Here is a 27853-nt window from a genome sequence, read left to right as displayed (position 1 = left end):
TCTATACCAGGCAATGTCAGAGGAAGGCCCAAAGAAAGACTCCAGCCACCCTAGTCATAGACTGTTCTCTCTGCTGCTGCACGGCAAGCAGTACCGGAGTGCAAAGTCTAGGTCCAAAAGGCCTAGACAGCTTCTACCCCCCAAGCCATGAGACTCCTGAACAGGAGGCTACCCGTACTATTTGCATTGCTGCTACTCTGTTTATCTATTTATAGTCACTTTACCTCTACGCACATATTACCTCAACTAACCTGTGCCCCCGCACATTGACTCTGTACCGGTACCCCCTGTATATAGCCTCGTTACTGTTATTTTATTGTTGCTCTTTAATTATTTGTTATTTTACTATTTTCTTTCATTTTTTATTTACTTCGGTTTATTTAGTAAATACTTTCTTAACATTTTTCTTAACTGCATTGTTGGTTAAGGGCTTGTAAGTAAGCATTTCACTGTAAGGTCTACACCTGTTATATTCGGCGCATGTGACAAATAAGATTTGATTTGTCTGTGTACTAGTCTGCTGCTTTTCGAAAACTTCACAACTGCTCTCCGTCTGCTCTGCACTGTATCCTCCTATATAATAATGTCATACTGTGTTACCGCTCTATAGCCGCTCCATAGCTTTAGAAATTAATCTTGTTTTCTCTTTGAAGAAATTGAGTTGTTCCAGAGGTAGTGGTGGTTTGCTCTTTATCTCCAGACGAAGCTAGCGAATGGAATACTTATTTTCTTTATCTTTGATAATCTTGTTTATATTGATACTTTTATCCATGTGGTTTATCCCTCGATCCTCACCTCGTCTATATTTTGGTGGTGCCTCGTCATCCATTGATGCGTTTCCTTAGTAGTAGACGTGTGCTTTTCTGTGCCCGTGTGGTGTCATTGAGGTGACGTGGAGGATATGGTCCCACTTTTGGTTTAGTCTGGATTTTTCATCTGTAGGTGGTCTACTGATGGTCATATCTATCTGTTGATAAGCAACTGCTTGCTATGGATACGGCTAGGGTAAGGGTTAAGTTAAGTGTTAGGAAAGGGTTTGGGTTATTCAGTAGGTAGTTGAAATGTTACTGATGGTGTGTAGAGCATCTACAGATGGACTATCCAAATTAAGTGTTACCTTACTTGGAAGCCTGTTGCCATTAGATAGCCTAATGAAACATTATAACCTGAAATTGTGGCCTGTAGAACCTTATGGCCTGTGATGTTGTGGCCAAGTGTGAACCCATTACAGCCATGTTAATAGCATCATTACAGAGCAGAATCAAACAGGCCCAGGTCAAAATGGCTTATTGAGTTACAGACCGGAGACAATAAAGAAGTATTAGTTTAATTACCCTCCATCTTGAAGCTGTGATTGGTCCCCAGGGAAGCCTGATGCTCGGATTGGTCTGTCCTCAGGGAAGCAAGCGGAGTCGAGTGTGAAGTGACACATCTGTGCTATTGAAAACAAAAGACTTGAAAGCATGCGGCACGTGTTGCATTGAAATGGATTACGTTGTGTCCTGAGCTGTTGTCAGTGATGATGTTGCTCATAAAAGACACTGCTGAACGCGTAAATGTCTTTATTATGCCTGTAAAATAAGAATTAAAAATAAGGTCATAGAACTGGTTGAGGGTCCAGTCAGAGTGTGTTCCCCCATGGGATCTTGTTTGTGGCAGGCATCTAGCTTTGAATGAATGCTTCCTCTTCGTTTATAATGATAGACTCTTATCACACTGCAGATTTTAGACTATTCTATGAATCAATGGATGCTAATCTAAAAGCTAAACAAATGTAGCAATATTTCTACTTTATTTTCATAATCTCCAGCACCATCCCAACATCAACATATGTGAAAATGGTGTGTTTCTATGTTTTGTAGTAAAACATGAAGAGGAAGATTGGAAACACAGTGACATCAACCTGTTTAGTAGACAATGCCTACTCATAATTGGTTAAAATCACATGATGCACACCGATGATGACATTGGAAACACATTATCTTCCTCAATATGTTTTACTACAAAACATAGAAACGAACCATTTTCGCGTATGTTGATGATGGGGTGGTGCTGGAGATGATTCATATAAAAACATTTTTTTTTTTAAAGTCAATTAAAATAGGCTATGCGGTAAGACCAGGGTAATACAGTAGTATACATTTGTTCTTCCATATTTTCGGAACATTAACTAGATTACCTCCAGAGACCAAAATCCCCAAATCCAAAACTAATCTTTAATATGTTCAGGAAGATGTGAAGAGGCTGAGCTGATAAATGAATTAGCAAGGTTTGGCACGGTCAAACTCAATGAATAAATAATGAGTCATCAAGGATAAGGAAGCTGACTTGGTACTGAAACGTGTTAGACCTGCATCGAGGTACAGGTGCAGTGATCTGTAAGCTGCTCTGACAGCTGATGTTTAAAGTTAGAGAGGGAGATATGAGTCTCCAGCTTCAGAGATTTTCGCAATTCGTTCCAGTCATTGGCCGCAGAGAACTGGAAGGAAAGGCAGTCAGAGCGGGAGTTGGCTTTGAGGATGATCAGTGAAATATACCTGCTGGAGCGCGTGCTACGGGTGGGTGCTACTATGGTGACCAGTGAGCTAAGGCTAGCAAAGACTTATAGATGACCTGGAACCAGAGGGTAATCAGCTGTTCATATGGGAACTGCTGGTGCACCGTGACAAGTTCTGTACTCTGCATTCTCTGTTTGCACTCGCAATACACCTTAACAGAAGGAGAGCCCCCCTTCAATCTCTTTAGTGTACTTGAAAAGTTTCCATCTCTTTCTCCACTGCCTCAATGTATTAAGTCATGCCTCTTTCTTTTCCCCCTTTTTTCTGTCTCTCTCTCTCGCTATCACAACCACTCCGTCTCTCGCTCTCTCACTCTCTCTGCCTCAAAGCGGTGTGTAACTCTAAGCTGTCAGATGTGTTCTCAAGAACAGCTCAGAGCTGCTTCAAGTCTCTTCTGCCGTGTCAGGGCTTCCACCACACTTCCTTCTACTCTTTCTCTCTGTCTCTCTGTTGCTCTCTCTTCCCTCCATTCTCTCTCACACACACCCCTCTCCTTCTGTCCCATCACCACCTCTTCCTCTGTATTGCACAACCTGAATTTGCTTTGAGGAGAACGACACACCAAGAGAGGGTAAAAATAGATGTATTTTGTTTTATTTTGAGTTATTTAGCCTAGTCATTAGCATTTGACGCCCACCTCTTCTCCTCAGGTGAACTGCACTACTCCTCCCTTCTCCCTTCTTCCCTCTCCCTTTTCTCCTGGAGTTTCCCTTTGGCGTTTCCCTAGGACACAGGACTCCCACAGAGCTGTTACAGCTCCTAACTAGTGGCTGCCCTGTCCTGCTCTTATCTGTGGGTAACGTTAACTCCCTGCTTTGGTTGAGTACTGCTGCATTCCCTGCAATGCAATGTCGTCACCCCCCCACCTAGCTCTCCCAGACCCCCTGTAGCCTGTGTTATTGTTGTGTGATTAAAATACTGCTGCAGCATGCCAGCTTCTGCAATACCTTTCCCAGCCAAGTTCATCTAGTCTTATCCGCAGCCTGTAGGCTGTGTTATTGTTGCCTGGACTGTCTGTGTGACTAAAATACACATCTCTGAGACAGAGCGCTTCAGGTCATATTTATCCTTCCAATCCTGTTTTTTCTCATCAGTATGTGCCATTTACATCAGTTACCATCAGACTAATAGAGTTGTGTGGAGCTGGAATGGCCTGGTGTGGCCCATGGCTGTTAGTTCACCATCACTAGGGCAGGTGGCTGGGGAGCATGTTCTATCCATGCCCTGAACATAATCACAGCATACGCACACTCACTGCCTCCGCAAACACACTCACTGCCTCCGCAAACACACACACACACACACGCTTATTAGTCACAGCGCGCACACACACTGCCTCAGGACACACACCACAGCACACACAGCCTCGTCACAGCTCACAGATAATAGCATTAGGAAGTGATTTGAGATGCGCCTTGTGTAAAAAGAGAAAGCTGTTTGTCTTCTGTTCTGAATCATCCATGTGTGAAGCGGTCTCTGACTGTGTTTAATTAGATCAACCAGACCGTAATGTTATTGACATGTGGGACAGACCCAGGTTCACTAGATTACATTTAGATGAACGCACCAATCTCATTTTAAAGTTGACCTGGGCTTTTGATTACTTTTTTAATAAGATAGCTTTCTCGACCTAACATTGGTAATTTAAAGATGCATGCAATGCAGAATGAGTTGTTAATACATCTGTAAGTTACCATGGTAACAGCCAGTGACCATTTCTACTCAAGTGTTCATTTGACAGTCTGGTCCTGTGGTCTCTCTCCAATACAGAAGCTTTGTATGTTGAACTCAAGGAAATGTAAGGAACCCATTTTGTGTCCCTATTGGGCCCTGCTACTATTACATTGCGTAGTTCTAGGAGTTGTATAGTGTTGTTTCTCTCTCTGTCTCGTCCTTCTCTAGCTGAGTGGTTCAGAAGCACATTAGTGGTGCTCTGTCATTGGCTGATCTCAGAGGTTATAATGAGGAAATGCAAATGAAGGAGCTATTTCAGAGGGTTCCATCATCTTCATGTTCTAACAGAGTCTAGCAGAGCCTGGGAGGAATAATGGGAAAGTCTCCATTTAGAGAGTTGGGTAACCCTGCTGCAGCAGAGCAGTTTGTGGAACTGGACAGACATACACAGGAGAGTGACAAGTAAAACCGATCTATCCTCCATCTTTTCTCTCCATTCTTTCTCCCCCGCCCCCCTCTTGCTCTGGAGTTTGCTCTCTCTCTCTCTCTCTCTCTCTCCTTCTCCGCTCCTCCCCCCTTTCCCTCCATCTCTCTCGCCCTCTCTATCTGAATAGAAACCATGGGGTGTCTTTTTAATAGAATCATGCTGATTGGTCATCTCCCTAAATTGATATACTCTGTAATACAGAGGAAAGAAACATTTGGATATAGAACTGGCATTATTCTCTGTGTTCAACTGAATTGAACTCTGATGGGCTCTGTCCCTCCCTCTGCCTGGACTGAATCCTCAGAGGAAAGAGTTAGACTTTAGCCCCTGACCTTTCTGTGCAGACCTTCAGATGAATAGATGACTGGAGCTTTAACCATAGCCAAGCCACCATTACTCAATACGTAACAGGTTGTTAGAGAGCGGAATACCACAGTGTTTGGGCTAGTTAAGGAGTACTTTAAGGGCAGAGCCCCTTGCTAATTTGAGATGCTGATGATGAGAAAGGGATAGGGAGGAACAGGAGAGGAGGAATTGGGGAAGGGAGAGAAAGATGAACAGTAGGTAGAACATATTAAATTGTCTAATGAAACAAAGTAGTTTCCTGATTTTTTTAAAAACCTGTTTAATTAATGGGGAGTTGGTTTTAAAGGGTGAGGTGTTGCTTGAGTGTGTGTGTTGGAATAATAGCCATGGCGCTTGTGTCTGAGATGGGTGGTAATCATGTGGAGAGGAGAGCAGTAAAGGAACTCCCCCTGCTGCTGATATTTACACAGTGGCTTCGGAAAGTATTCAGACCCCTTGACTTTTTCCTCGTTTTGTTAGGTTACAGCATTATTCCAAAAAATTGCTAATTTATATATTTTTTAAACCATAAAATATCACATTTACAAAAGTATTCAGACCCTTTACTCAGTACTTTGTTGAAGCACCTTTGGCAGCGATTAGTCTCGAGTCTTCTTGGGTATGACGCTACAAGCTTGGCACACCTGTATTTGGGGAGTTTCTCCCATTTCTTCTCTGCAGATCTTCTCAAGCTCTATCAGGTTGGATGGGGAGTGTTGCTGCACAGCTATTTTCAGGTTTCTCCAGAGATGTTCGATCGGGTTCAAGTCTGGCCTCTGGCTGGGCTATTCAAGGACAATCAGACACTTGTCCCAAATCCACTCCTGCGTTATCTTGGCTGTGTGCTTAGGGTCGTTGTCCTGTTAGAAAGTGAACCTCAGTCTGAAAACCTGCTCCAGAGCGATCAGGACTTCATCTAGGATCTCTCTGTTCCGTTCATCTTTCCCTCGATCCTGACTAGTCTCCCAGTCGCTGCTGTTGAAAAACATCCCAACAGCATGATGCTGCCACCACCACGTTTCACTGTAGGGATGGTGCCAGGTTTCCTCCAGATGTGACGCTTGGCATTCAGGCCAAATAGTTTAATCTTGTTTTCATCAGACCAGAGAATCTTGTTTTTCATGGTCTGAGAGTCTTTAGGTGCCTTTTGGCAAACTCCAAGCGGGCTGTCGTGCCTTTTACTGAGGAGTGGCTGCAGTCTGGCCACTCTACCATAAAGGCATGATTGGTGGAGTGCTGCAGAGATGGTTGTCCTTCTGGAAGGTTCTCCCATCTCCACAGGGGAGTTCTAGAGCTCTGTCAGAGTGACAATCGGGTTCTTGGTGGTCACCTCCCTGACCAAGGCCCTTCTCCCCCGATTGCTCAGTTTGGCTGGGCGGCCAGCTCTAGGAATAGTCTTGGTGGTTCCAAACTTTTTCCATTTAAGCATGATGGAGGCCACTGTGTTCTTGGGGACCTTCAATGCTGCAGAAATGTTTTGGTTCCCTTCCCCAGATCTGCCTTTGGCACAATCCTTTCTCGGAGGTCTACAGTCAATTCCTTTGACCTAATGGCTTGGTTTTTGCTCTGACATGCACTGTCAATTGTGCCTTTCCAAATCATGTCCAATGAGTTGAATTTACCACAGGTGGACTCCTTTCAATTTGTAGAAATATCTCAAAGATGATCAATCTAAACAGGATGCACCTGAGCTCAATTTCAAGTCTCATAGCAAAGGGTCTGAATACTTATGGAAATAAGGTATTTTATTTGTAAGAGAAGAAAAAAAAGTATTAGAAAAGGCTGTTTTCGCTTTGTCATTATGGAGTATTCTGTGTAGATTGAAGATTTGATTTTATCAATTTTAGATTAAGGCTGTAACTAGTGATGCACCAATATGACATTTTTGGACGATACTGATATCTGATATTTTCCTTTCCGGGAAAAAACGATACCGATATTTAACATTTTAGCAGCCTTGTAAGCGTTCTAGTACAGTTAAATAGTTAACACACACACATGGATGCAGCGGTCTAAGGCACGGCATCTCAGTGCATGAGGCGCCCTGGTTCGAATCCAAGCTGTATCACATCCGGCTGTGATTGGGAGTCCCATAGGGCGGCGCACAATTGGCCCAGCGTCGTCTGGGTTTAGCCGGGGTAGGCCGTCATTAGAAATAAGAATTTGTTCTTAACTTACTTGCCAAGTTAAATAAAGGTTACACACACACACACACACCACACTGACCAAGTTATTTTGTTGGCATTTACGTATGTCTCCATTACCAGTAAAACATAATCAAAACCTATTTATTTCACTTACTTGCTGTGCTGTTTCGTTGTTCAGTCGTTTCATTCTCAACCAGGATTTCTATGGAATGCCGTTTGGGTCTTTGCGTGTCAAAAAATAAAACAATGACCAGTAGATAACACTATTTGACATGTCAGATTAGCTTGTTGACCAATCAGGACCTGAATATGACTGCACGTCACATAATAATTGAACGCGTTCATAAATTTTTTACGTAGTTATTGCACATTTATTACATTATCACTTGTATTTCATGTCACAACGAATCATCGATGCATATGCTATGATGCTGGTAAAGTTGTCTCACGCACCTACAATGTTGGTCATAGAAAAAGCTACCTAGCTCATGGATGCGAACAATGTTCTTCCCCAAAAACAGCAAAACTCCAATCTTTTTTAGTAGCTTAAGTTAGATGTCATCGTCTAAAATAACCCTCATTTATATGACAGTTCTTATTTGGTTAATGGTGGTGAGATCCATCTGTGTGAAGCTAGCCACAATAAAGATTGGCCACAATAGTGGACTTTGCAGTTAGCCTTCAAAATAAAAGTATGGCATAATTATACTCTTTGTATTCATTTGCATCACTGTTAATGACATACTTTTATTTTGAAGGCAAACCGCAAATTCCGCTATTGTGCTTAATTCTTATTGTGGCTAGCTTCACAACACATAACCAAGTCCGGACGAGGCTCACTAGCCAGATGAAGCTAGTTGGCTGCTTATAACATTAGCTTTGGACAACAGGGTTAAGTAGCTGTCTAGCTATTTATTTTCATGAACTGAAGTTCAATTTCAATATGTGAACAACAAGTGGCAACCTAGCTAACACTTACTCACAAGGATTCCTAAATCATTGCTAAGAATAATGAAAATGACTGCAGTTTCTACTGGTCATTGTTTTCAAGCTGGTTGTATTGGTGCTAGTTAGGTACCAAGCTAAAGCTAGCTACCCCAGAAGTTGCGGTCGAACAAATTATGCTTTATTACCAGCGCGGTATTGTAAACACATCGTTCGTGGCCGGTGTTTGCTTGTTTGCAGACTTTTTTGTACAGCTTTGACAGTGCTACTGTACCTTTTTTGACACACAAAGACCCAAACGGCATTGCATAGTATGTATGTCTTGAAGCTAATAGCAGTGACGCTATTACTGTGTAACTCCAGTACGGCAACATCTGAAAAATAGCGCACTTGGTAGTGTGTGTACTAGTGCTCGACCAGTCGGTGAAAGCCAACATCACCCACGACAGAGAACGGTTGATTGTCAATGAATTCCATTACCTTGGCTTTAATGGATTTCGCCTTTTGAGTTGTCTCGCTGAAATGTTCTTACTCCTTCAAATGACTGCTCGACTTGTTGACTGCTCGATCCACACAGCAGACATTGTGGGCTAAGTTATGAATGCTGTGTGGCATGTGTAGCTCAACATTTTACATGGCGTCATTGTGGCATGTACCTTCGTTATATAAACTCAGCGAAAAAAGAAACGTCCTCACTGTGAACTGCGTTTATTTTCAGCAAACTTAACATGTGAAAATATTCGTATGAACATAAGATTCAACAACGGAGACATAAACTGAACAAGTTCCACAGACATGTGACTAACAGAAATGGAATAATGTGTCCCTGAACAAAGGGGGGGTCAAAATCAAAAGTAACTGTCAGTATCTGGTGTGGCCACCAGCTGCATTAAGTACTGCAGTGCATTTCCTCCTCATGGACTGCACCAGATTTGCCAGTTCTTGCTGTGAGATGTTACCCCACTCTTCCACCAAGGCACCTGCAAGTTCCCGGACATTTCTGGGGGGAATGACCCTAGCCCTTACCCTCCGATCCAACAGGTCCCAAACGTGCTCAATGGGATTGAGATCCGGGCTCTTCGCTGGCCATGGCAGAAGACTGACATTCCTGTCTCGCAAGAAATCACGCACAGAACGAGCATTATGGCTGGTGGCATTGTCATGCTGGAGGGTCATGTCAGGATGAGTTGTAGAGCAATTTTTGACGGTGGGTTTGTGGCCCTAGGCGACGTTGTTGTCTGGTGAGGACCTGCCTTACAACAGGCCTACAAGCCCTCAGTCCAGCCTCTGTCCGCAATAGGCTGAGAGTCTGAGCACTGATGGAGGGATTGTGCGTTCCTGGTGTAACTCGGGCAGTTGTTGTTACCATCCTGTACCTGTCCCGCAGGTGTGATGTTCGGATGTACCGATCCTGTGCTGGTGTTACACGTTGTCTGCCACTGCGAGGACGATCAGCTGTTAGTCCTGTCTCCCTGTAGTGCTGTCTTAGGCGTCTCACAGTATGGATATTGCAATGTATTGCCCTGGCCACATCTGCAGTCCTCATGCCTCCTTGCAGCATGCCTAAGGCACGTTCATGCAGATGAGCGGGGACCCTGGGCATCTTTCTTTTGGTGTTTTTCAGTCAGTAGAAAGGCCTCTTTAGTGTCCCAAGTTTTCATAACTGTGACCTTAATTGCCTACCATCTGTAAACTGTTAGTGTCTTAACGACCGTTCCACAGGTGCATGTTCATTGTTTATTGTTCATTGAACAAGCATGGGCAACAGTGTTTAAACCCTTTACAATGACGATCTGTGAAGTTATTTGGATTTTTACAAATTATCTTTGAAAGACAGGGTCCTGAAAAAGGGATGTTTCTTTTGTTGCTGAGTTTAGGTATGCACTTTGCATCGGTATTGCACATCAGTGTTGAACTAGACATCGGCCGATACCGATGTTGGCATTGTTAGCTAACATCGTACGATTCCGATATGTTCACCGAGATATTGTGCATCCGTAGCTGCAACATAACAAAATGTGGAAAAAGTTAAGGAGTCTGAATACTTTCCGACGGCACTGTATACACACACACACACACACACACACACCGCCAGACTCCCCCCTGAGTCTGCCTATTAATGTCTGAAGGTAGAGCGGTTACACAAATGAACACACACACATTTCGCTGTCAGCAGCCAGCCTTCACTGATGGGATCAGTTTGATTACCCTACTGCTCAGATGACAGCCTGCTGAGATGGCCCTGTTTTGATAAGATGACAATAATAAAACCTCATGTAACTGCTGTGATAAAACAACTATAATACTAGACTTCATTAAACTGTGTTCACCACATGATCTTACTATTACACCTAATATTTGTTCTATAGTTGCAAATCGAACAGTGTGGTGCCAGTAAGTCATTCAGTAGGAAGCTAGACAAGACTTCCACACCATTAGGCGACACCTATAGTGATTGAGGTTGAGTTTAGAGAGACAGTAACTTTTTACACAGCATGCATACTATACTGCCATTTGATGAGCTTTTCTTTCACTAATGTTAGATGACCTGTGCATCAGATTCCTCTGCTGTGTTATCAACCTAAATAAATACCATTTAAAAACTACTGCAACAAGTAGTTTCTTTTTTCTTGTAATAAAAACATCAGAATGTAATACATTTTATAGATTGTATTTGTAGATTTGATTATTAGTAGTAAGTAATAGAAACCAGTAACGGCTTCTTTTCACAAAGCAAGAAGAACATCAACCCTCAAGCGCGCACAGTCAAATCATTTGCCGTAAACATAATCACCAACACTTGATAAATAATGCAAAACACAAATGTAAAAGATTAATTGTATAAAGAAACCTTTGTGGAAATATATCCTTGAAATTATATAGAAAGAAGAGTCAATTATAGATGTACAACAGTTGGTTTTATTTGCATGTACAGTAGCCTATTGATCCGTTTTGTATTTGCCTACTCTTCAGGCCTAAAATATGTTTTTGTTTATCTCGCAATGAAAACACCACAATGTAATACATTTGATAAATGTTAATTGTAGATTTGATTGGTTGTAGGGTAGTTGGGCCGTAACCCTGGTATAAGGTATATATGGTAATCTGGAAAAGGCCTGGGGATGTTTTTTGTTTTTTTAAGTAAATACCTGCAGTCAACTTCTGCAATACGTTAGGAGATAAAGTCAATTGCATTCTTGATTTCACCTGTCACATAATTTTTCATTATGAAGCTTTCCGGTAGTCCCCAGTAGAGGTCGACTGATTAATCGGAATGGCCGATTTAATTAGGGCCGATTTTCAAGTTTTCATAACAATCGGAAATCGGTATTTTTGGACACAGATTTATTTATATACAGTGGGGAGAACAAGTATTTGATACACTGCCGATTTTGCAGGATTTCCTACTTACAAAGCATGTAGAGGTCTGTAATTTGTATCATAGGTACACTTCAACTGTGAGAGACGGAATCTAACACACAAATCCAGAAAATCACATTGTATGATTTTTAAGTAATTCATTTGGATTTTATTGCATGACATAAGTATTTGATCACCTACCAACCAGTAAGAATTCTGTCTCTCACAGACCTGTTAGTTTTTCTTTAAGAAACCCTCCTGTTCTCCACTCATTACCTGTATTAACTGCACCTGTTTGAACTCGTTACCTGTATAAAAGACACCTGCCCACACACTCAATCAAACAGACTCCAACCTCTCCACAATGGCAAAGACCAGAGAGCTGTGTAAGGACATCAGGGATAAAATTGTAGACCTGCACAAGGCTGGGATGGGCTACAGGACAATAGGCAAGCAGCTTGGTGAGAAGGCAACAACTTTTGGCGCAATTATTAGAAAATGGAAGAAGTTCAAGATGACGGTCAATCACCCTCGGTCTGGGGCTCCATGCAAGATCTCACCTCGTGGGGCATCAATGATCATGAGGAAGGTGATTGATCAGCCCAGAACTACACAGCAGGACCTGGTCAATGACCTGAAGAGAGCTGGGACCACAGTCTCAAAGAAAACCATTAGTAACACACTACGCGTCATGGATTAAAATCCTGCAGCGCACACAAGGTCCCCCTGCTCAAGCCAGCGCATGTCCAGGTCCGTCTGAAGTTTGCCAATGACCATCTGGATGATCCAGAGGAGGAATGGGAGAAGGTCATGTGGTCTGATGAGACAAAAATAGAGCTTTTTGGTCTAAACTCCACTCGCCGTGTTTGGAGGAAGAAGAAGGATGAGTACAACCCCAAGAACACCATCCCAACCGTGAAGCATGGAGGTGGAAACATCATTCTTTGGGGATGCTTTTCTGCAAAGGGGACAGGACGACTGCACCGTATTGAGGGGAGGATGGATGGGGCCATGTATCGTGAGATCTTGGCCAACAACCTCCTTCCCTCAGTAAGAGCATTGAAGATGGGTCATGGCTGGGTCTTCCAGCATGACAACGAACCGAAACACACAGCCAGGGCAACTAAGGAGTGGCTCCATAAGAAGCATCTCAAGGTCCTGGAGAGGCCTAGCCTGTCTCCAGACCTGAACCTAATAGAAAATCTTTGGAGGGAGCTGAAAGTCCGTATTGCCCAGTGACAGCCCCGAAACCTGAAGGATCTGGAGAAGGTCTGTATGGAGGAGTGGGCCAAAATCCCTGCTGCGGTGTGTGCAAACCTGGTCAAGAACTACAGGAAACGTATGATCTCTGTAATTGCTTTTCTAATGTATCAAATACTTATGTCATGCAATAAAATACAAATGAATTACTTAAAAATCATACAATGTGATTTTCTGGATTTTTTTTTTTTAGACTCCGTCTCTCACAGTTGAACTGTACCTAATGATAAAAATTACAGACCTCTACATGCTTTGTAAGTAGGAAAACCTGCGAAATCGGCAGTGTATCAAATACTTGTTCTCCCCACTGTATATATATTATTATTTTTTTACACCTTTATTTAACAAGGCAAGTCAGTTAAGAACACATTCTTATTTTCAATGACGGCCTAGGAACGGTGGGTTAACTGCCTTGTTCAGGGGCAGAACGACAGATTTTTACCTTGTCAGCTCGGGATTCGTTTTTGCAACCTTCCGGTTACTAGTCCAACGCTCTAACCACCTGCCTTACATTGCACTCCACGAGGAGCCTGCGTGGCAGGCTGACTACCTGTTATGCGAGGGCAGCAAGAAGCCAAGGTAAGTTGCTAGCTAGCATTAAACTTATAAAAAACAATCAATCTTCACATGATCACTAGTTAACCACACATGGTTGACATTACTAGTTTATCTAGCGTGTCCTGTCGATTATAATCGATGCGGTGCTTGTTAATTTCTCATCGAATAACAGCCTATTTTGCCAAACGGGTGATGATTTAGCACTGTTGTTGCACCAAACCTAACCATAAATATGAATGCCTTTCTTTAAAATCAATACACAAGTATATATTTTTAAACCTGCATATTTAGTTAATATTGCTAACATGAATTTCTTATAATTAGGGAAATTGTGTCACTTCTCTTGCGTTCCGTGCAAGCAGTCAGGGTATATGCAGCAGTTTGGGCCACCTGGCTCGTTGCGAACTGTATGAAGTCCATTTACTCCTAACAAAGACCGTAATTAATTTGCCAGAATTGTACATAATTATGACATAACATTGAAGGTTGTACAATGTAACGGCAATATTTAGACTTAAGGATGCCACCCGTTAGATAAAATACGGAACGGTTCCGTATTTCACTGAAAGAATAAACGTTTTGTTTTCGAAATGATCGTTTCCGGATTCAACCATATTAATGACGAAAGGCTCGTATTTCTGTGTGTTATTATGTTATAATTTAGTCTATGATTTGGTAGAGCAGTCTGACTGAGCGGTGGTAGGCAGCAGCAGGCTCGTACGCATTCATTCAAACAGCACTTTTGTGCTTTTTGCCAGCAGCTCTTCGCAATGCTTCAAGCATTGAGCTGTTTATGACTTCAAGCCTATCAACTCCCGAGATTAGGCTGGTGTAACTGATGTGAAATGGCTAGCTAGTTAGCGGGGTGCGCGCTAATAGTGTTTCAATCGGTGACGTCACTCGCTCTGAGACTTGGAGTAGTTGTTCCCCTTGCTCTGCAAGGGCCGCAGCTTTTGTGGAGCGATGGGTAACGATGCTTCGAGGGTGGCTTTTGTCGATGTGTTCCCGGTTCGAGCCCGGGTAAGGGCGAGGAGAGGGACGGAAGCTATACTGTTACACTGGCAATACTAAAGTGCCTATAAGAACATCCAATAGTCAAAGGTATATGAAATACAAATCGTATAGAGAGAGAGAGAGAGTCCTATAATTCCTATAACAACTACAACCTAAAACTTCTTACCTGGGAATATTGAACTCATGTTAGAAGGAACCACCAGCTTTCATATGTTCTCATGTTCTGAGCAAGGAACTTAAACGTTGGCTTTTTTACATGGCACATATTGCACTTTTACTTTCTTCAACACTTTGTTTTTGCATTATTTAAACCAAATTGAACATGTTTCATTTATTTGAGGCTAAATAGATTTTTACTGATGTATTATATTAAGTTAAAATACGTGTTCATTCAATATTGTTGTAATTGTCATTATTACAAATACATTCTTAAAAAATCTGCAGATTTAATCGGGAATCGGCGTTGATCGGTCGACCTCTAGTTCCCAGTCACTTTTAAATAGAGCTTGTTTACAAACACACAATGACGAGTCCAGAGCATTTTGAGTTACTCAAATTATCTAATTTCAGTATGGAATTCACAACTAAATGTTTGCCACCTAGATATAACTATTAAGTTAACTGTCCAGTGAAAAAATGGTCAAATGCTCTGCAGTTGTACATTTGTTTTGCTAATTTAGTAGTTAACTATCTAGCTAAGTGGTTAGCTTTTTCCAAAATCAAGCATTCGCTTGGTAACAGCAGAGATTCCACTCCTGGATCAAGAGCCTTGCTGGCTAATATTTGTTTCGTGCGTACCGCAAACTGTGAGTAGTATTTTTGAGTTACTTGTACAGTTTAGGTCAGACAATGTATAAAATATTTGTGACGCGCTGGTTATCATTTAGTTAGCATTCTCTATGGGATTTTACATGTATTTGTTAGCATTGCTAACCTTCCTATTACAGACTGTCAGACTAAATATTTTAAGCCCGATCCTAATTGGGATATCGAAGTTATTGTTTCTTTTGATGGTGTAGAAGGCCATCATACCGTCATATCTCTAATGAATAGTTGAGTGTCAACATAATGGCAACTGAGATCTTTTATAGCAAAGATCCACCCCTCTCAACTTACATGATGAACCACAGATCTCAGGAACTCTTCACAAAGGGCCTTCTACTTGAGAAAGGAGTATTCCATAGCCAGATAGCATTAGCTATAAATTATCGTTCACTTTGGTCTCTAAGACGAGGTTCTAATCTCGTTCCTGGTACTTCATAGTACCAAAACATTACCTCATCCAAGGCATACCTCAATTGTCAACTCTATATTCTCCCATCTCAAGTAAACCCCCTCTTCTCCCCACTCCTGGACAAGCTCACTGAGGGGAGTGACTTGCGCACAGACATTGTGGAGCCAAGAGATAATTGGTTCCTCCTTAATCACACCATCCCTTCACATGGTTTAACAGATACATTCACATATGAAGACAATGTTCCATTCTGACCTCTCCCCTCTCTGGGCCCCAAGTGACTTCCCTAGCTGAGAAGGGAAAAGTGCAACTGCCAACAGTATAGTCCAAAAGGAGACATTCTAATGACAAGTATCTCACATAAGCATATTATGTAAATAAAACATCTTATTTATCTATGTTACCCAACTAATTCTGATTCATCCTCCACAGTTGTTACATTACTGCCTTATTCTGAAATGTATGAAATATATATATTTTTTTATCAATCTACACCCAGTACCCCATAATGACAAAGCAAAAACAGGTTTTTAGCTAATTTATATAAAATATAAAACTTAAATGAATAAAATGTTATTAGTCACATGTGCCAAATACAACCTTACAGTGAAATCCTTACTTACAAGCCCCTAATCAACAATGCACTTTAAAAAAATATGAATAAGAATACGAAATAAAAGTAACAAGTAGTTAAAGAGCAGCAGTAAAATAACAGTAGTGGGACTATATACAGGGGGTACCGGTACAGAGTCAATGTGCGGGGGCACCGGTTATTATGTACATATAGGTAGAGTTATTAAAGTAACTATGCATAGATAATAACAGGAGTAGCAGCGTCATAAAACAGAGGAGGGGGGGGGGGGGGCAATGCAAATAGTCTGGGTAGCCATTTGATTAGATGTTCAAGTGTCTTATGGCTTGGGGGTAGAAGCCTCTTGGACCTAGACTTGGCTCTCCGGTACCGCTTGCCGTGCGGTAGCAGAGAGAACAATCTATTACTAGGGTGGCTGTGGAGTCTTTGACAATTTCTAGGGCCTTCCTCTGGCACTGCCTGGTATAGAAGTCCTGGATGGCAGGAAGCTTAGCCCCAGTGATGTACTGGTTGTTCCCCCTCTAGGATGGAGAAGCTGTCATTGTTAAAGTATGGGGATTCTATTGGGGTGATATGGGTAGCGCACATGAAGACATTTTTCTCTGAGATAATTTCCTTCTTAATTTCGAGCCAAATGGACCTGTTTTGACTAATTTAATAGAGTGAGTTAGGTCTGCTCTATACCAAATTAGCATACCCCCTGAGTACCTTCCCTGTTTCACACCTGGTAGTTTGGTGGATGGGACTACCAGCTCTCTGTAACCTAGAGGGCAACCAGTGTGTCCGTCTCCTCTATACCACCCACCTGGTAGTGTGGTGGATGGGACTACCAGCTCTCTGTAACCTAGAGGGCAACCAGTGTGTCCGTCTCCTCTATACCACCCACCTGGTAGTGTGGTGGATGGGACTACCAGCTCTCTGTAACCTAGAGGGCAACCAGTGGGTCCGTCTCCTCGATGCCATGTTTTTTGTGGGATGACAATGTCTGTATTTCCAATTTCTTTGATGAAGTCTGTGTTCCTGCTTTTTAGGCCAAAGGCAGATAACCTCAGACCTTGTATATTCCAGGATGAGATAGTAAAAGCTTTGTGTTCCTTATTGTCTAGTGTTCTTTCTCTCTTTCTGTATCACACACAGAGTGCTCTGTATGTGTGACTTTCTGTTACGGACTCTCTCTTTTTTTCTCTCTCCTTTGTTCTCTGTCTGTCATCACCACAGCCCAGTTTGGTTCTTATAACATAACCGAGGCTTCACATCTCCTAGCAGTTGTCTTTTTCTTTCTTAGCCTATTGTGAATGGCGTCGGCTGGGGGAGAATGGAACCACGGTAGCAGTAACTAGACAGCTCCAGTAGAATAAAACTAGCTCCAGAGAAGAGAAGAGTCCTACTCTCTCATTACATCAGACGTGTTACTGTTAGAGCAGTCTTATGTGGATCGATGCAAATTATTAATATAGCGATGAGTCCTTTTCATGTTGGAAAGGGAGCTATGCGGTTTGGTACATCAGTAACTCCCTGTTCTGTCTGAATATTGTTGCGATAAGATCATGCATGCAATAGTTACCAAAGACCACCACATGGCTGCAATACTGTTCAGTCTTCAAGTCTGTAAGTTTCCTCAACATTGTTGCCTTTGTGTTTTGCTGTATTGATCTTTCTGCTAATGGCTAAATGACATGCCTTCAGTATGATCTATACACATGATATAACATCATGCATATTAGTAGAAAATTCCATTTGTAACAATGGCAGTATGTGAGTGTCAAGCCATAAGATTTTACTCATCAATCAACCAATCTCTCCCTCTTTCTCCAGGGGACAGAAGCGCAAGCTTGAGGAGGAAGAGGGGGAGTCGGCGGACGAGTCCACCAAGGATTCTAACGAGGAAGAGGAAGGAAGCAGCTCAGAGGCTGATGAGATGGCCGCTGCCCTGGATGCGGAGCTTAACGACTTCATGTGACAACGATGAATTTGATTGGACAAATGAACTGGATGTTTGATTGGACGTTTGTGAACAATGACTCACAGAAACACTCCCCCCGAGTTATCCCAGCAGCTTTCCAGCTACGTGGTACCTGAGAATCATTCTGTCTCTACGCTGTGTGCGTGCTTGTGTTTTAAAGAGGTGAATGTGTTGTACAGAATGAAACGGTAGGTTAGTACGGTAGGAAAACGTTGGTGTGTAAATATAGTTGTAGATCATTTTTAGGGTTAATATAGAAACTTTCGACAAACACGTTTGTGGTGTTGTTTTATTGTGAGATAAAAAATAGGATGTTTTACTTGAGTTTGTTTTTCTATGAAGACTTTTTTATATAAATTCAACAGATTATTAACTTTATTCATTGGTTATATGATGCCAAAGAGTTTGAACTAGGCCAATCAGAGCCTGCAGCTAAACATTTTACTCTTGACGTCACATTCTGTGATCCTATTTCCTGTTTTTTTTTGTAGGGGTTGATCATTAAAACGTTGTTACCGGTAGAAAGACTAAGATGCCTGAATGTGTCCTATTGGCTCTTTTCCTCTGTTCTTCTCTACCTTGGCGTTGGTACCAGAGACATATATAGAGATCGATATGTATGTATGACTCTGGTTGGTACCTTATAAAGTCAACTGAGCTATCTGAGACAAACACCCAGAATGCACTGCGATATCAACATCATCCTCATCTTCATCATACCACCGTTAGTTATCAGCAGTCTATCTTTTGACTGACCTGGCTGATAGCTCCAAGCAGGAAGTATATGAGTTGCACTGTGGCAGTCCTCCTGGCTCCACCAATGAGATTTGCCGGTCCTCCTGGCTCTACCAATCAGCGGTGCTCCATCAATGGTTGGAGATAGCTCCAATCAGCACCTGGCTCCAACAATGGTTTTGACCAACATTTCCAACACCAACTAATATGTGTTTTACTTCGAAAGGTTAGCTGGTCTAGACCATAGATGACTAGTGCCCAAAAGCCCATTTTAACATGGGCAGCGTCATTGACGACTCACCATTTTGAACTAGTCAACTAGGTGGGACTTCCTATGGGTTAAGGAAGGATCACATAATTCCATCCAGGTCATCAGGAGGGATCAGCCAATGAATTATACTGGTAAAGCGAGCATTCCATAACTCAGGTGGCGATAAATCGGCAACCTTGGCTTTATATCTGTTCAAGCAACACACTCCAGGTAGCAGTATGACCCCTTTCAGTTAGTTTGCCAACTTATAGAAATGGTAGTAGAAGAAAATGGACTCAATGGCACTGCAGGTTTTCTCAGACGCAATAATGGGACAAACACAATGATGCCATGTCTATCTAAGTCTATGGTCGAGACCCACCAACCAGGTCACTGCCACCACCTCCCCTCACTGGAGCCTGTGATGGTGGATGCGTTTTGCTTTATGCCATTCTTAATAGGTCTTACAGCTACTTCTATCAGGCGATTTATGTTTTAGTCAGTTGCATAGTCAATGATTTGCTAACGGCTACATTTCAGCCAGGTTATAGAGTTCACCAAGTGTCGTTGTGTCAGCTGCTCTTAGTAGGGACATCAAACGTTCAGGCTGCTGCACAGACACTACGGAGGCTCTAGTCTAGGGCGCCTGGTTAAATTGTGTTTGAGAGCATTTTTTAACTCTAAATTGTGAAATGCGTAAGAAATAGATGTAATTGTTGCAATAGTTTGTGAGTAGGAAACATAACACTGAGTATATAAAACATTAAGGACACCTGCTCTTTCCATAACGTGGTGAAAGCTATGATCCCTTATTGATGTCACTTGATAAATCCAATCAATCAGTGTAGATGAAGGGGAGGAGACCGGTTAAAGAATGATTTTTAATCCTTGAGACGATTGAGCCCTGTATTGTGTATGTGTGCCATTCAGAGGGTGAATGGGCAAGACAAAATATTTAAGTGCCTTTGAACAGGGTATGGTAGTAGGTGCCAGGCGCACCAGTTTGATTGTGTCAAGAACTGCAACGCTGACAGGTTTTTCAGCTCAACAGTTTCCTGTGTGAATCAAGAATGGTCCACCACCCAAAGGGTGGGAAGCACTGGAGTCAACATGGGCCAGCATCCCTGTGGAACGCTTTCAACACCTTGTAGAGTCTATGCCCCGATGAACTGAGGCTGTTCTGAGGACAAAATGGGGGGGGTGCAACTCAATATAAGGAAGATGTTCCTAATGTTTGGTACACTCAGTGTATATATCATCTTAAATTGACATGTTGAATTATTTTGCCATATTAAATTATTTTATTTTCCTCTAATTTCCCTAATGTGGACACTTTCTGTTACTACCTTACACAAGCTTGCATTTACACCCCATAAAATCTATAAATGTCGCTGGCCACACACCAATATACGGATTTGACAGTCCGACTATCACCTACATAGCAGCCAACCGCTGTCACTGTCGATATCCTATGCTGCATCGTGATTCATTGAAGTTAACTAACAGATAAAGTGGTTTGTTCCCTTTTCCATGATGGCAGCCTCCTGAAATGAACATCTGATATTCCAAAATATAGATATAAGCCTTCTACAAGTCTTCATCTAACCAACCATGTACAGTGCCTTCAGAAATGCATTGGTCTAGACACACGGTACCCCATAATGTCAAAGTGGAATTATGTTTTACAAATGTAATTAAAAATGAAAAACTGAAATGTCTTCAGTCAATAAGCATTCAAACACTTTGTTATGGCAAGCTTAAATAAGTTCAAGAGTAAAAATGTGCTCAACAAGTCGAATAATACGTTGCATGGACTCACTCTGTGTTCAATAAGTATTTACCATGATTCTTGAATGACTACCTCATCTCTGTACCCCACACATACAATTATCTGTAAGGTCACTCAGTCGAGCTGTGAATTTCATACAGATTCAACCACCAAGACCAGGGAGGTTTTCCAATGCCTCACAAAGAAGGGCACCTATTGGTAGATGGGTAATAAGAAAAAAAACAGACATTAAATATCCCTTTGAGCATGGTGAAGTTAGTCACTACAAAGATACATACGTCCTTCCTAACACAGTTGCAGGAGAGGAAGGAAACCACTTAGGGATTTCACCATAAGGCCAATGGTGACTTTAAAACAGTTAGATTTTAATGGCTGTGATAGGAGAGAACTGAGGATGGATCAACAACATTGTAGTTACTCCACAATATTAACCTAATTGACAGAGTGAAAAGAAGGAAGCCTGTACAGAAAATAAATATTCCAAAACATGCATCTTGTTTGCAACAAGGCACTAAAGTAATACTGCAATTAATGTGCCAAAGCAATTTATTTTTAGTCCTGAATACAAAGTGTTAAGTTTGGGGCAAATCCAATACAACAGAGTACCACTCTCCACATTTTCAAACACAGTGGTGGCTGCATCATGTTATAGGTTTGCTTGTAATTGTTGAGGACTGGGGAGTTTTTCAGCATTAAAAAAAGAATGGTGCTAAGCAGAGGCAAAGTCCTAGATGAAAACCAACTTCAGTCTGCTTTCCACCAGACGCTGGGAGATGAATTCCAGTTTTCAGAGGACAATAACCTAAAACACAAGGCCAAATCTACACGAGTGGCTTACCAATTTACAGTTTTGACTTAAATCTACTTGAAAATCTATGACAAGACTTGCAAAATGGTTGTCTAGCAGTGATCATCATCCAGTTTGACAGAGCTTGAAGAATTTAGAATAAATGTTAATGGACAAATGTTACACAATCCAAGTGTGGAAAGCTCTTAGACTTACCCAGAAAGACTCACAGCTGTAATCACCGACAAAGGTGTTTCTACAAAGTATTGACTGTCAATACTTATGTAAATTAGATGTATGTATTTCATTTTCAATAGATTTGCTACAATTTCTGAAAACATGTTTTCACTTTGTCATTATGGGGTATTGTGTGTAGCTGGGTAAGATAAAAAATATATATGTAATCCATTTTGAATTCAGGCTGTAACACAACAAAATGTGGAATAAGTCAGGGGGTATGAATGATTTCTGAAGGCACTGTATAGGTTATTCCAAGTTTCCGCGTGGTCTTTGAGTAGTGTTCGTTTAAACAGCGCTGTAGCATAGACGTTTGCCCCCTGTCCTATTGATTTCAGAGTGATGTGGAAGTGATTAACAAAATGTGTGTTGCGTTACACTTACCACGTTGGCGACCCACTTGAATCAAAATGCAACACTTCAAAATGGAGATAGCTGTCTTCTGCACATTCTCCTCTAACCAGTGATGTACACATTATAGCCTTATTCAGTGTGGCTTTTGAGCTGTTAGTTTTAACAGGATGTGCAACCTCATCTCACCTCTCTCGTGCAGTTGTGTTCTCCAGGTTGTCCTCTAACCAGTGATGTAAAAATATCTCCATTCCCCCACAGATCTATAAGTGATTTATTGCTACAGTACTTGTCAAAAAATACAAGTCATATGATTACTATTGTTGTAGATGGTACATTTTGTGTTAGGTTTTCAAAATCACAAACTGCATATTGGTTATTGATTTTGGCTCTTTAATAGTGTTTTGACTTTGGGCTATTTATCAAAATGTCTTGTCAATAGAAAGCAGCGACAGCATCATGTTCAATAGAACTTTCAACATTCATTTCCAATGGCATTGTACGCAATCAGGTAAAAACTGCTGAATGAGTCCAATAACGTGCTGTGATTGATTGATTTTGATGAGACCGTGCATTCGGAAACTATTCAGACCCTTTACTCAGTACTTTGTTGAAGCAGTGATTACAGCATCGAGTCTTCTTGGGTATGACGCAACAAGCTTGGCACACCTGTATTGGGAAGTTTCTCCCATTCTTCTCTGCAGATCCTCTCAAGCTCTGTCAGGTTGGATGGGGAGCGTCGCTGCACAGCTATTTTCAGGTCTCTCCAGAGATGTTCGATTGGGTTCAAGTCCAGGCTCTGGTCGGCCACTCAAGGACATTAAGAGACTTGTCCCAAAGCCACTCTTGTTTTGTCTTGGCTGTGTGCTTAGGGTCGTTGTCCTGTTGGAAAGTGAACCCCAGTCTGGGGTCCTGAGCGCTCTGGATCCGGTTTTCATCAAGAATCTCTCTGTACTTTGCTCCATTTAACTTTCCCTCGATCCTGACTAGTCTCCCAGTCCCTGCTGCTGGAAAAACATCTCCACAGCATGATGCTGCCACCACCATGCTTCACCGTAGGGATGGTGCCAGGTTTCCTCCGGACGTGACGATTGGCGTTCAAGAGTTCAATCTTGGTTTCATCAGACCAGAGAATCTTGTTTCTCATGGTCTGAGAGTACTTTAGGTGCCTTTTGGCCATCTCCAAGCGGGCTGTCGTGCATTTTACTGAGGAGTGGCTTCTGTCTGGCTTGATTTGGGAGAGAGCTGTTGTCCTTCTGGAAGGTTCTCCCATCTCCACTGAGGAACTCTGGTGCTATGTCAGAGTGACCATTGGGATCTTGGTCACCTCCCTGACCAAGGCCCTTCTTCCCAGATTGCTCAGTTTGGCCGGGCGGCCAGCTCTAGGAAGAGTCTTGGTGGTTCCAAATTTCTTCCATTTAAGAACGATGGAGGTTCTTGGGGACCTTCAATTCTGCAGACAGTACCCTTTCCCAGGTCTGTGCCTCGACACAATCCTCTCTCGGACCTCTAGGACAATTCCTTCGACCTCATGGCTTGGTTTTTGCTCTGACATGCGCTGTCAACTGTGGAACCTTATATAGACAGGTGTGTGTGCCTTTCCAAATCATATCCAATCAATTGAATTTACCAATCAAGTTATAGAAATATCTCAAGGATGATCAATGGGAACAGGATGCACCTGAGCTCAATTTCGAGTCTCATGGAAAGGTGTCTGAATACTTATGTAAATAAGGTATCTTTTTTATTTTGTATAAATTAGAAAACAATTCTAAAAACCTGTTTTCACTTTGTCATATTGGGGTATTGTGTGTAGATTGATGATGATTTTAGAATAAGGCTGTAACGTAACAATGTGGAAAAAGTCAATGTGTCTGAATACTTTCGGAATGCATTGTATACCAGAAATCACCAATACGGGGCGCCCTGCCTGCTCTTAGGTCGTTTTAGAATCCAGGGCTGCGATTGTTCAAGGGTGAGAGGTCATGGGTCAGGAGTTAAAGCTGTGATGCTAGGTCCTCACCCAGAACATTAACTGCCACTTCATTATTAACCTGATTAGATAGATTAAGATTAAAGTTATTTTTTCATTGTGTTTAAGCCATTCACCCCACCCTTAGTTGTTTTCTCTATTCTGTTTTGGTTTGTTATTATTTTCAATGAAAAGACTGATGTGTAAATGTATTTGTATATTCTATTTCATACTTGACCTGACAGAAAATATACTTTTCGTTTAATAAATATTTGTTTGTTTTTTTAAATTGTCTTTGAAGTGTGTCTATCTCAATCTGTGTGTGTGTGTGTGTGTCTGTGTTGAGAAAAATTACAAATAACGAGTTTCCAGAGGTAAATCTGGTTGGTGCCAAGCTCAGTGGTGGCATTGAGCAGCAGTGGATAGAGATTTGTTTAGCCAGTCAGACTAACAAACTTTCCAAACAATGTCTCTGTTGGAGGAAAAGCAGGCAGTCCATTACCTCTGGATGAACTGCTGCTGGCCCAGATATGGAGCGTGCACACACCATACATACACTATACTCACCACACAAACACACACACACACGCACTAGTGTTGGTTTACTTCACATCTCTGGGCCTCATTCCCCCACCATCATGTCACAGGAAAAAAATGATTACTTCAACATATGGTCATAACAGTGAGTTGATAGACTGGCAGTGAGCCGCATGTGACTTTATGATAAGATGATTGGATATGAACTGAGACTTTGTTGTTGTGGCTTCTTGGGTTGTGAATTAATTATCCCTAGCTTCAGTCAGTATGTCTACTGAAGCTCTGTGGCGTCTGACAGACTGACGTCTATCTACCTACATGGTACTGAAAAATGCCTTAACAGCAAACTACTTTTCCCTCAGTTCGGCTGATTTATGAGTATTGATTTGGGATTTTTTTAACGAGTAATATTACAATTCAATCTGTCTTCGAAATGCTTACTCACTAATAGACCTGTATTCACACGGTTTTAATTGCACCTTTTGACATTGTTGATGAATGGAAATGGATTGAATCTAAAGAAATCCATTCCTAGCGACCATTAGGCCCTGTGCCAGACATCCTTCTCACACGGCTTATAATTGATGCATGTGTAATGATATGTAACGAATGGAGTTTATTGTACCTATGCATCCCAAATGGCACCCTATTCCCTATATATATTGCATTACTAGTGCACTAAATAGGGAGTAGGGTGCCGTTCGAGACCATTCTAATGTATGGAACCTGAAATGCACCTCTGGGTTTCTCATCATCACAGAGACAATCTCTTTATCTGAATGTACATTACACAGCAGGAGTCATCATGTAGAAGTTGATTAGTAGTTTGTAATGATGGGAAGGGGATGGAGACCAAGGGACTGTAACTGGGGAGAAAAACATGAGACTTCCAAAGCATTTTCATTATAATTTTCCTTTTGACCATATTCTTACTCTCCAGACAAAGAGCCTAGAATATAACATAGCGTTTTGTTGTAACTGATCTTCTTCAGAGATGGTCTCATTGATCTTACCAGGTGAGGTGTTGGTTATGGTTCTCCAGCTCTCTCTTTCCATCCCTCCATTCCTCTATCTCTCTCTCCATTCCTCTATCTCTCTCTCCATCCCTCCATTCCTCTATCTCTCTCTCCATTCCTCTATCTCTCTCTCCATCCCTCCATCTCTCTCTCCATCCCTCCATCTCTCTCTCCATCCCTCCATTCCTCTATCTCTCTCTCCATCCCTCCATCTCTCTCTCCATCCCCCCATTCCTCTATCTCTCTCTCCATCCCTCCATCTCTCTCTCCATCCCCCCATTCCTCTATCTCTCTCTCCATCCCTCCATTCCTCTATCTCTCTCTCCATTCCTCTATCTCTCTCCATCCCTCCATTCCTCTATCTCTCTCTCCATCCCTCCATTCCTCTATCTCTCTCTCCATCCCTCCATCTCTCTCTCCATCCCCCCATTCCTCTATCTCTCTCTCCATCCACCCCCCTTAGTCAGGAGGTCTTAGAGTGACCGGGTAGGTGAGCAAAAAGATCACAGACGAATCCTCTCTTTCATACCGGAATCCCTCCATCCCTGTCCCAGATGATTGACAGATGGTTCATCGTTCATTCACACGATTCTGCCGAGTTGGCTTTTCTGCTCATATCTTCTGTTCTGCTATCTTTTCTCCTGTTTTAGATGTCGCTCACATCTGTCTCCAGCCTAACTGACAAAACTCCCAGCCAATGGTCGCTCTGGTCTGGTTGACATGTGAAGACCAACCTATCTCAGCAGGTATAGGCGCCCTGGGGGCGGGAGTATTTGAGACGGTAAATCCCTGTGGAGAGGAGAGAGAGAAGAGGAGACCACAGAAGAAGAAGCGCTTCTAACCTCAGGGTCTTACTTGGATAAATACTGGTAATATAAGAGAAGATGAGACTACATAAACTATCATTGATGGTTACGTTTCACAGATTAAAACATGAAGTCTCTCAGGCCGTCTCTGTTTCTACATGGTGAAAAGCCTTCTGCTTCTTTCTTTTACCGTCTGTACTGCCTCATCAACCTGCTGCTGTCTCCATATACCTGTAGTTGTAAACTGGACAGGCTGCCATTTCAGAGATTAGTTCAAGGGAGGCAAGTTTGCTACATGAGCTGTAGCCTCTGCATTCCGAGATTACATGAGCTGTCAACTATGATATGTTTAGCTTCTGTAAGAACAGGGTATCTCTACTCTTTTCATAGTATCTTATCCTCTACTCTTTAAAGGTAGCAGTTTCCCCTATGAACTTTAACCTTTCTTGAAAGTAAAGACATATTGTTGGTGAGCAAGTCAGCCATCCTACAGATCTCCTATGTCCCACAGCTCTCTCCTCATCCCAGGATACCACCCTTAAATAGGGTTGTTAGAATGTCAGGCTTTGCTCTCCTGTATGTAGGCCAGGAAGAGGAAACCAAACCGGCTGTTAGTGGAAAGGTCTTCAAACAGAAAGGTTCTGTTAACGGGAGATTGAGGATGACTGAGCACCCTGAGTTCACCAATATAGCAGCATGAGCATCAAAGTTATTACTCAAATCCATTACAATTAATGTGGTTTGTCATGAGAATATATGTGGGGATGTGTGGCATATACTTTTGAATAAAGCGTCATTCTTCTTTATTGTCAATTATCGAAACTGCACGAAATCGACGATGTATTGCATAAATTGGTTGGGTTGGCAGGGGTGTGTGAGGGTACCACAGTAAATCAACTCTGAGTGTTGCTCCCTTAACACAGCAGATGATGGAGGGATGCCGTTCAGACGCATGACAGAACACATTCAATCATCATGCGATAGTGTTCAAACTGCCCGGCCGGGCTTTACTGTCATAGATCAGTAACATACTGCCGCCATGCAAGTTTCTCAACTTCTGGTTTGAATGTTTTTTCAAGTTAACATCAGGATTAGACTAGTTTCTGAGTGAACCTCCAGCTGCCTCTCACAGGGGCTGTGTATGCTTCCCAAATGGCACCCTATTCCCTATAAAGTGGGACCCCTATGGGCCCTGGCCAAAAGTCATGTGAACTTCAAAGGGAATAAGGTGTCATT

The 27853-nt window shown here is 42.1% G+C and overlaps 1 protein-coding gene across 3 annotated transcripts in view; it reads left to right on the top strand.

Moving 5' to 3' along the window:
* LOC129820000 (RNA polymerase II subunit A C-terminal domain phosphatase-like) overlaps positions 1-27395 on the top strand; it is a 131695-nt gene extending 104300 nt beyond the window's left edge. For 2 of the 3 annotated variants that reach the window (XM_055876781.1, XM_055876780.1), the window contains one exon: positions 17990-24547. In XM_055876781.1, the coding sequence (XP_055732756.1) occupies positions 17990-18134 (145 nt within the window). In that variant the 3' untranslated portion in view covers positions 18135-24547. Of the gene's footprint in view, positions 1-17989; positions 24548-26461 lie in introns of those variants that run through there. The other variant, XM_055876782.1, reaches the window with a different exon arrangement.
* Positions 27396-27853: the final 458 nt, after the last annotated feature.

This window comes from Salvelinus fontinalis, chromosome 22 (assembly GCF_029448725.1).
Source record: "Salvelinus fontinalis isolate EN_2023a chromosome 22, ASM2944872v1, whole genome shotgun sequence".
Taxonomy (NCBI): Eukaryota; Metazoa; Chordata; class Actinopteri; order Salmoniformes; family Salmonidae; genus Salvelinus; species Salvelinus fontinalis.
Note: the sequence above shows the minus strand (reverse complement) of the source record. Positions and strands in the feature narration are given on the sequence as shown.